At 55.2% G+C, this 9698-nt stretch overlaps 2 protein-coding genes across 9 annotated transcripts in view; one reads left to right on the top strand and one right to left on the bottom strand.

Moving 5' to 3' along the window:
• Positions 1-87: 87 nt before the first annotated feature.
• Positions 88-6937, bottom strand: PEX16 (peroxisomal biogenesis factor 16). Its single transcript, XM_064658033.1, has 11 exons — positions 6757-6937; positions 6580-6615; positions 6277-6353; positions 4897-5030; positions 4488-4594; positions 3924-4004; positions 2795-2947; positions 2385-2457; positions 1991-2110; positions 1718-1782; positions 88-613 (listed from the first exon to the last, which is right to left on the bottom strand). The coding sequence occupies exons 1-11, from the start codon at positions 6920-6922 to the stop codon at positions 555-557; spliced, it is 1071 nt and encodes a 356-aa protein (XP_064514103.1). The 5' UTR covers positions 6923-6937; the 3' UTR covers positions 88-554.
• The window catches only part of LARGE2 (LARGE xylosyl- and glucuronyltransferase 2), a 24780-nt gene continuing 21683 nt past the window's right edge, over positions 6602-9698 (top strand). For 4 of the 8 annotated variants that reach the window (XM_064658012.1, XM_064658011.1, XM_064658005.1 and 1 more), the window contains exon 1: positions 6973-7052. The gene's annotated coding sequence lies outside the window, so the exon portion shown is untranslated. Of the gene's footprint in view, positions 6767-6972; positions 7053-7101; positions 7124-7395; positions 7485-9698 lie in introns of those variants that run through there. The other 4 variants (XM_064658007.1, XM_064658010.1, XM_064658008.1 and 1 more) reach the window with 4 other exon arrangements.

Below are 9698 nucleotides of genomic sequence, written 5' to 3'. Positions count from 1 at the left end.
TGCAAAATCTGCTCTTTCTGACGGAGACAGACCTGCTGGCAACCAGACATGAGGAGATCCCATGCAAAGAGGGAGAGGCCCTTCAGCTCAGTTCTCTCCCATGGGTCAGTTTATTTGACAGACAAGTCCGCTCCAAGCAGATCGGCCAAGCACAGCCAACACAAGCAGGTTGCAGGTTCAACCGCAGCACCTTGACATGTGAGACAATGCTCTCCAAAAACCCACTATGCTGCCTGGCTTTATTATAGCACAGCTGTACAAAAAGAGAAAAAACAAGTGCTTAAAAAAGAGATTGCCCCATCACCATCACTGTAGCCACAGAACGGTCCAAGAAATAGGTGGCCAGAGTCTCTGCACACATGTAGTGTCCATCATTCACAGCTAGATCCATTAAAAAAAATCACATACACCCCCTCTCCCCACCCTGCAGAACAGGAGCTTCTCATTGATGGTTTAACTGAGAATTAGACATTATCAACATCCCTCCCCCCAGCCTGCTTGCCCTCCTTAGAAAGGTCCAGCCATGATCTTAGCAGAGAATAATCATCTTCTCATCAGCCCCAGTTATAGAAATAGATTTTCTGCCAAGCAGGCAAGTAATCCATCAGTGGCCCTGAAAAAAGAGAACAGAGGGATCACACATGTAGAAAGGCAAAAATTTGAAGCTCTGTGTCTATGGGTTGTATCCCCCCTTCTCATTATGATACCCAACAATCCCAAATCTCCGCTTCCACAGAACAGAACAGTTAGTTACTTTTGCCAAGATGGAAGGCAACATTGCGATGTGGTGCCAGGAGCAAGCAGGATGTGAAACATGGCCAGCATGGCCATGCTGTGGGACACCAATCACTCCCTCAGAGCTGACATATCCAAGCTTCAGTGGGAATGGGGAGGCAGTCTACAATGTGCATGGGGAAAACCCACAAGGAGAGAGTCAGGAGGGCACTGCTGTTACACAGGGAAGAGGGAAGACAACTCAGCAATAGAGAGCAGGTGCAAACACAGAAGGATCTGCTGTAAAATGAAAATGCTTATGTAGCACATGGCTTAAGCAGGCTCCAAAGCCTGTCTGAAATCACTAACTGGAGGAAGTGGCTCCTGAGCTAGCCAGCTTTGTGATCTCCCCAAAGAAAGAGCAATCCCATGATGACAGGCTGATGTAATGTCACATCACTGCCATGAATCACTCCACAAAGATTCATATCATCAGGGAAGAGGGGTAATGAAGTTCTGGCCCATAATAAAGGGATCCTATAGTGAAGGATTATAACACAGACCTGGTTCCACCCTTTGATTTACAATCAGTTCCTGACTGGGTCAATACTTCTAAGTACTCATTTACCCCTTGTGTCTGCCCTGCAGACTAGGGATCAAGGAAAAGAGTTTGGAAACAGGGCTGCAAATCAGGGCCCTGGTAAACCAGCTGAGGGGCAGAAAGGAAGCACAGGAGAAGAGGCCTATGTGGCAGAGACCAAGCTCTGCAGCCTCAGGGCACACAGAGGTTTACTACTCTCATCAAACCAGGAAGCAATTCATCCTTTCCTTTTCCAGTTCAAAATGACTCAAGCATCAACACAGGGTGCACTAGTGCTAACCACTCTAGGGACTTTGCAATTCCTTCCCTGGATCGGAAACCAACCGGCAAATGTTCCCAACTGCCCTCATTTTTCTTCACCAACAGAAATGGGAATATAACAATGGGACCAGACCCACTTACGTGTGACGAAGCCAACTCCAGGCACGTAATCAGCCAACAAGCGCAGAAGGAGAAGGATCCTGCCCCTAAGAAGGGAGAGAATATGAACAAGTCCAGCTGGACACCTCCTGCCCCAGCTACTGAATGCATGAACAGCAAGGGCAGTGTTACACAAGGGCTCAGATTAACCTGGTCAGAGGCACCCAGACCTCTTCAGATCTACTCACCCAGTCCCCTGATGCTATTTCAGTTAAAAAGGAAATTTTCAGCAAAAGCCCAGCAGGGGCCCCTTACTCTGAGTATCGGTCATAGAAAGGAGATCTCAGCAGGTAGTACAGCAGTAGGACGGTTCGTCGCCTCAGCTCCGCTCGCTCTCGCCTGTTCAGGTCTTTCAGATCACTCAGCAAGCTCAGACTGGAAGGAGGAGGGCAGAGAGCTAACTCACAGTAGCAGCAGCCAGCCGCGATAAGAAACTGTTTCTAAAGCCCTCCACTCAGCTCTATGCAGAGCACACTGCACCAGCTCAGAACAGAAAGCACGGTAAGTGTAGCAGAAGATAGGTAAATGTGTCAATCTCCAAGCTAAAGACCAGCCCTTCTGTGTATTTCTCTCAGTAGGGCCTGCCCACGATTGGGAAATGGGGAAGTGTGATGCTCAAGCACCAACAAAGACTCTTTATCAGACTGACCTTGAGATGTCCAGGACTGCTGAGAGGAGCCAGGGCTTCCATGATCTCTGGCCCCACACTCCTAAACTCAATACTAGGAACACACAGTCAAGGAATGGAAAGATGAGAGATGCCTAACAAGTGGCACATAGACAAGCAATCCCCCAGCTAGCCACAAAGTTCTGCCAAGTGCAGGAGAATACACCCTAAGACAGTCTGGGGGGTTCCCGGAGAAGGGGCTGGAGGACTTGTACCCACAACTCCAGCGACTGAGGCCAGCCAAAGTGTAAGAGAAGGGAGGAGTCCCGAGGCCCCTACCCAAGCAGAGCAGGGAGTGAAGCCTGGGTAAGCCCTGCACTAGGACCAAGCCTGCAGCACCCTCTGCCGGCACCGCACACGGCGGTACCTTGCACACAGCCAGGGTAGGATACGGTGGAGCAGAGGGCGGGTAATGTAGAGGGATTCTGCGATGGTTTCTTGGAGACCCAGAGGCGTGGGTGGCTGGTTCATCTCCTCCGCTCTTCTGCTCTGTGACTCCTCCCTCTGCTGGGGGGACCCCCAGTGCCGGGACTGCAGGGATGGGGCTGAAACAAGCAGATTTGGTCACTAACACAAATAAAAGTTTTGTCCCAGCTGGAAACTAAGTATCACACAACTGCTAGCTCACTCCTCCAGCCTTGGAGCACCCCCTTCCTCCCTCGACCAGAAGAATGAGGAGAAGAACCAGAAAAAGGTAAAGCTCGTGGGTTGAGATCACAGTTTAATAGTTGAAATAAAGTAAAATAATAATAACAACAACAATAAAAAGGAAGATAACAGAAGCCAAGGAACACAAGTGACACACAATGCAACTGCTCACCACTCTCTGACCGATGCCCATCCCATCCCCAACCAGCGACTGCCCCTCACAGCCAACTCCCCCCAGTTTATATACTGGGCATGACATTCTATGTCCCTTTGGCCAGTTCAGGTCACACATCCCGACCACGTTCCCTCCCAGCTTCTTGTGCACCTCCTCACTAGCAGAGCCGGGGAAACTGAAAAGTCCTTGGCTTAGAGTAACCACTACTTCACAAAAACCTACAACATCAGTATGTTATCAACATTATTTCATATTAAACCCAAAACTCAGCACTCTGTTAGTTACTAGGAAGAAAACTAACTCTATCCCAACCAAAACCAGGACACCTTCCTACCATGCTTCCCTGCACCACCACCTCACTGCTTTCTGCACTGTGAAGATGTGAAACAGGAAAGCTTGAAGAGCTGCAGACATAGCAACTGCTGTGGCTGACCAGCACCCTCAAAGCTTGCCTCCAAAGGGGACAGAGCAGGGAGAGGTACCTGTAAGATCTGTCCTCCTCAAAGCATAATCCTAATGAAGAGCTGTCTCTGTTGCACAGATCACTTGGGAAAATACAATTTAAGTGCCAGCTTGGCAGCACGCATCTGAATGCCCGTTGCTTTGACACCCACCCACACTGGCAAGATATGCTCACACCCATGTCAAACATAAGGGGCACAGAGCAGAAACAGCTCAGGCTGAAAACAGTTACTTACTGCTCTGGAGAGAGCGCACAACACGGCTGGAACGCCTGCCAACATAGGTCTGATCCTTCCCTGAAGAGTTGTCTTCTGTGTCTGTAGAAGGAATCAGCCACAGGAGTCAGGCTTCAAAGCAGTACACTTCACCCCAGAGCTGGCAGCACCCTCCCCTACATTGCCACCAAGAAGAGCAGACTGAAAAGCTGATCTCCTGCACACCGGACCATCCTGCAGGGGCTAACACTAGGCAGAGAGCGAAAAGGTAAATCTGCCTGACACTGCCCAGGCCTAGGACCTCTTTCCTCATTGTCGGACCGGGGAACATGCAGCCTGACTCCCAGTTCAGCCAGCAGTTCCTGGCTTAGCCTTCTCCATCCCCTGCTTCCAGACTGTAAGACAACCCTGCCACTAAGCTAACTTGTCCTCTGCAAAGGGTGGAAAGTTCAACAAAGCTCAGCCTTGAGTACTGAAACCTTACAGCTTGCTGTACAAGCCACTGATCTGATAAGTAATTCCAGCAGGACAAGACATGTGGCCCAGCAAGGCACTAAGCCAATGATGACAACACCATGGAATCACCTTGAGGGTGGAGAGGCTGCTGCTGCTCCCTGTTCAGTGGCACGATGGGAGGAGACATCTGGATGCCAGCTTTGTACCACAGCAGGAGCAGGAGACGAAGGATGGCTCTGTGAACAGACATGTGGAAGCCTTCAGTACCAGACTATGCAGCTGGGCTCCTGTTGCACTGGAAAGGTGGCTTCCACAGAAGAGGGAAACACTCAGGTCTGCTCAGAGCAACTGGCAAGGTGAGAGGTGTAAACGTTCCCTTCTGTGGCACAGTATCCAGTACCCCGTGGGGCTCCAAATTCCCCCAGCCTCAGGGACTAACAGCTCAGTCCTGCTTGGTCTTTCTCCTGGGGTACTACTGAGTGCCCTCCAGACCCCCTTTCTGAGCGCACATTGCCCCTTCCCCCCCTACAGCACTTACTTAGCCAGCTGGATGAGGACAATGATGGTCCACCGGCCCATCTCCCCCCACACCCTGGCTGTCCCCATCTCTGCAAAGACCTCCACGCATTCTAGCACACTCAGCCAGGTCAGCAGCTTCTGCTGGGGCAGTGACTGCAAAACACAGAGAGGAGGAGGGTAATAAGACAGAGGTTCTGCTCTGGAGTTAAAGAGGGCACACACACAGCCCAGTCTGGTGGGACCCTCAGAAATAAGCACCAGATGGCCCTGGAAGTCACAGCCCCAGAAACAAAAAGCAATGTCTGCACTGCAGCCGGAGCCTATGCACAAGACCACTTATCTAGCTCCAAGCAGGGGCAGACCAAGACATCACAGTATCACACAGGGCTGCTACTCAAGAAACAGGGAGAACATCACAGCTGTATCTTGAATTGCCTTCTACCCCAACAAACACAGCAGGAAAGCCTGCTGGGTTGTGGCACTGTGCCTGAGCTCCATGGCAAAACTCTCTCCTCCACCTCATTCCAGAGTTGAGACACACGGCAAACTTCCTCTCTGGGGTCAGAGCTGATGAGAGAGTATGCTTGGAGTAGAGGGAAGGGGACCCAGACTCCACAGGCACACCAGAGTGAATGCCTTCTGAATACAGCATCTAGATTCCAGGCATGAACCCTGAGACAGTGGGTGCTCTTCCAGTCTGGGTCCCTGCTTTTCACATGGGAACTCACTGCTGCTGTCAACCACAGTATCAATATTAAAAAGCATCAATAAAGACAATGCAGCTGAAATTCTCTTTGACCTCAACAACCAGGGAAGTCTTCTGCATTTGTTTGTTACACACCCGATGCACCAGCCAGAGCTGCCTACACTGAACTCACACACTGGGCAGGCTTCTAACAGAAGAGGCTTGTCTGGAAAAAACCACCTTCCTCCCCATTCCCCAAAGTGCTGGGAACCAGCCTGGGGCTTATGCAAGCAAGATATAGAAGCAAGGTGCTTATGTTTGTTTTGCTCAATGGCATATGCAAAGAAAGAGTCTGAGGGACAGAATAAGAGTTTCAGTGCTCCAGAGCCACTGCTCTGAAAACACCAACAGTTATTCAGCAACACCTCTGCCTAGCTCGAGTTCTGAGCTTCTCAAAAAAGCCAGTGGAGTTTTTGGTGCAAGTCAGGGCCTGATTTCTGCAGTCCAGGCAGTGCTCTAGCCACTCCTCCAAGACAGGAGCTATAGGGCAAGGCTGCTATTTACCTGCATTCAGAGGTTGCCTCTGGCCTCTCCATACCTGACCACAAAGAGAAGCCACAGGAGACCTATCAAGTTTCTACAGACACTCCCTGAAAGCTCCTGCAAGGAAGAAGCATGTGTCCCAAATCCTCCTCCCACACACTCCAGCCTTACCACGGGCAGGCTTTGCTGCAGGTCCTTTCGGAGAATCCAGTCATTTAACAGCACTAAAAGGTTGGAGGCAGAGTACACTGGAAAAGGAAGAGAACACCGCAGAATGGATGCTCAGAAAGCAAGCCAAACCGGCACTGCTGCCTCTGTCCCAGGCAGGGGACGAGGGAAGGAGGGCAGCAAGACCTGTAGACTCCTCCCATGGGCTGCCAGAGGATGCAGCCAGGCAAGGAGAAAAGCAGGGCCCGGGAGCGGACCCGCATTCACCCGCGCAAGGGCACAGCACGGTCCCCGCTGCCCACCTACCCAGCTCCGACAGCGCGTGCGAGTCCGAGAAGCGACCTGCGGAGGGAAGACAGCGAGTATCAGCGAGCACCCGGCGCCGGGGGAGCCCCGTGCCCCGCTGCGCCCCGGTGTCCGCACCCCTCGGCCCAGATCCCGGCCCGGAGGGACGAGGGCCCGCCCCTCTCCCCGCTCCCGCACCTGGCAGCAGGTAGGAGAGTCCCCGCACGGTGCCCTCCAGCTGGGCCGTGGCGGCCGGGTGCCGCCTCACGTACTCCTGGTAGCGCTGGCACAGCAGGCGCAGCCGCCACGCCGGGCCGGCTCCGCGGGCACGGGCCGTGGCCGCCGAGGCCGCCGCCGCCGCCATGGCTCCGCCGCCGCGCTGCTTCCGGGGCCGCCCCCGCCGCGCCCCGCCCCGGCCAGCCGAGCCGGGCCGAGCGCCGAGCGGGCGATGGGCGGCGGGGCGGGGGTTTAAAGGAGCGGCGGTAGCCAGGCAGGTACGGCGGGCTGGGGCCGCGGGGGAAGGTTGTGAGGGGTTGTCCCGAGCGGGGGACGCGGTTGCCGCAGGGTGAGGAGCCGGGGTACGAGCGGGTTTGGGGGGCCCCCGGGGGGGACGGGGTCTGCCCTCGCGTGGGTCTGGCGGGCCGGGGTGGCAGGGTGCGGGCTGCCGGGGGCTGCTCGGGGGAGCTGCTGGGGCTGGCTGCGGCCCCCCTAAAAAGTTGCCGGTGGCGCTGGGGAGCGAGCGCGGGCATCGGGAGCGGTACCTGCCCCACCGCCACTCTTCGGGGGCGGCGTACGGCAGCCCCTGTCCCGGGGGCGTGCTGCGGGGCGGGGCTCCGCTGGGCACCCGCGGGCGTGCCCGGGTCGCTGCTTACCCGGCAGTGGAGAGCCGTCGCCCTGCACCTGGCGAGGGCTCTGCGTGGGGAAGGGTGAGGTGTGACCGACCGGGCAGGGGCAGCCCCTCTCCGCTCGGGGGGCTGAGCGGCCCGTGCCCACCCGCTGGGTGCGGGGTAGGGGGAGGCGCTGCCCCGGAGGCTGGGAAAGGTCGGGGGGCCTCGGGAAAGGGGGCTGCCGTCCTCTTGTCTGTACGTGGCAATGTCTATCCCCATCTGGGGCCGGGGGGACCGAAGGAGGGAGCAGAAGGACCGGGGTCGGGCCGTGCAGTGGCGGCTCTCCCGGAGCCCACCCAGAACTCGTACGGCCCCGCCGCGCTCAGTGTTTGCCGCACCAGTTCCGACCCCCTTTCGCAGACGGGAGGAGGCGCAGGGCCCGCCCGGCTGCAGCCTGTTGCAGAAGGGGGCTCCAGCCTGTGCCCGGTACCGTGGCTTCTCGCCCTCCCTCCGTGCCATGCTCCAGCTCTGCCCCCCGCTCCTCCGGGAGCGTCTTCCCGCTCGGCCCAGGCTGCAGCCCCTGCCCGCCCCGCGGCCCCCGCCCGCAGCTGGGCCTAGCCCCGCACGCCGACCGGGGCAAAGATCGGCGGCGGTGCCCATGGGCCAGGAGGCGCTTCTTGGCCTCTCGCAGGGCTCCCGGGTGCGCACAGAGCTGGGCCGAGCTGCCCCTCCTTCCTCCTGTCCGGTTACCTCTGCACAATGGGCACAGTGTGTGCCTGCGGCTTCCTCGGCGGGAATTACAGTTGCATGGGCAGGCACTTTATCCTTCCTGATCTCTCTTTCCTCTTCCCCTGCGGGTTTGTTTTCCAGCAGGCTGAGTTCAAAAAGGGCACGAGATACTGCTGGCAAGCAGTCTGGCGCTAAACAAACCTTTTTAGTCAGAATCACGTGGATTAGACCCAACTTTCCATTTACCTGCGGTGCTACCTGTGAGCTTCTCTGCCTTTCACGGTGGCTGAGCTGCTAGAGTAAGACAAAGGTGGGTGAGATAGCACCCAAAGCCTTTGACAGAGGTCTGAAGCAGAGCTTACTGAGGGTAGGTGTGTGCTGCTGGTGACTCTAGGGGCATATCCAGTGCAGACTGGCAGAGCTGCTCTCCTTCAAGGAGAAGCTCTAGCTCTGCCAGACAGCAATCTGAGAACCGGCTGCCTAGGAGACTGCCAAAGACACCTTGTCTTCAGCCAGCTTGATGCACAAAGTCCTTGGGCTACTCTGAACAGCACAGATAGTGTAATTCTGTCTCTGAGCAAGCAGCATTTTGACAGCCACTTCTTCTCCCCTTGCCCCCACCTCCCACCCACTGTTATGTCCCCTTTGGTTCATCTCCTTCCTACAGTGCATGATTTTGGAGGACAGTTTGAATAGCATCATACTGCCTTTTTATGGTAAATAGGCTGCAAGGAAGCACTGGAGGAGGGGTGGCTTCTCAGAGCAGCAGCAAGCCCATGAGACTGGGCAGGACTTAAATTGCCTTGGCTTACAGTGCCCATGGTGGGGGGCGGGTAGAAGGTGAAAGGCTGGGTTGAGTGGCTAGTTTCTCTCTTGACTGTGCCTGGAATGATCATTGAGCAGCTCTTTCCTTAGTGCTTACTGTTAGTCTGGGTGCTGAGGACTTGTGCTTACTGGAAATCCACTGGCTATAACTGAGGCCAAATAGTTCCAATGCTCTGATGATGAGGGGTGCAAGCTCAGCACTAATGGTAGGAAAAGAAGTAAACCAAAAAAAAAAGCAAACGTTCTGCCAGCCCATCTGTGGGTACAGTGCTGAAGTCCAGCTTGTTTGGCTGCCAGAGTCTCACTCTTTGCTCAGATTCACAAGACCACACCATTTCTGGGAAGCCGGACTCCAGGCAAAGCACTGCCATGGGTCTAAGGCAGTTCATCCTACATAAGCCTTGCTCAAAACATGTCTTCAGGGTGCTGGGGTGGGTGAGGATGTTTTCATACAGCACCTGCCAGCGTTAGAGCTGGGGAGCAGGATGTGGGAGAATAGACTCGGTATGATGATGCTTGGCTTTGTCTTGGGAGATTAGTAGTTGGGGTGGGAAGAGGATATTCTCCTCAGCTGTGTTTTCCTGCTGTCCTTCCACTGTCAGGAGGGAAGGAGCCTGGCAGTATGAGCTCAGGGATTTGGATCTTTCCGAATGTGGTTGGAAGGGAGCAGTTCTCATGAAGCTTGAGGTGGCCTTTCTGGCCCCGTCTCCTTGGGACATCCCTTCCTGCCCTTCTCAGCTCCCACTCCATGGTCTGGCC

This window comes from Pseudopipra pipra, chromosome 6, assembly GCF_036250125.1.
Source record: "Pseudopipra pipra isolate bDixPip1 chromosome 6, bDixPip1.hap1, whole genome shotgun sequence".
NCBI lineage: Eukaryota > Metazoa > Chordata > Aves > Passeriformes > Pipridae > Pseudopipra > Pseudopipra pipra.
The sequence above is the reverse complement of the archived record's forward strand: the minus strand, read 5'-3'. Positions and strand labels throughout refer to the sequence as shown.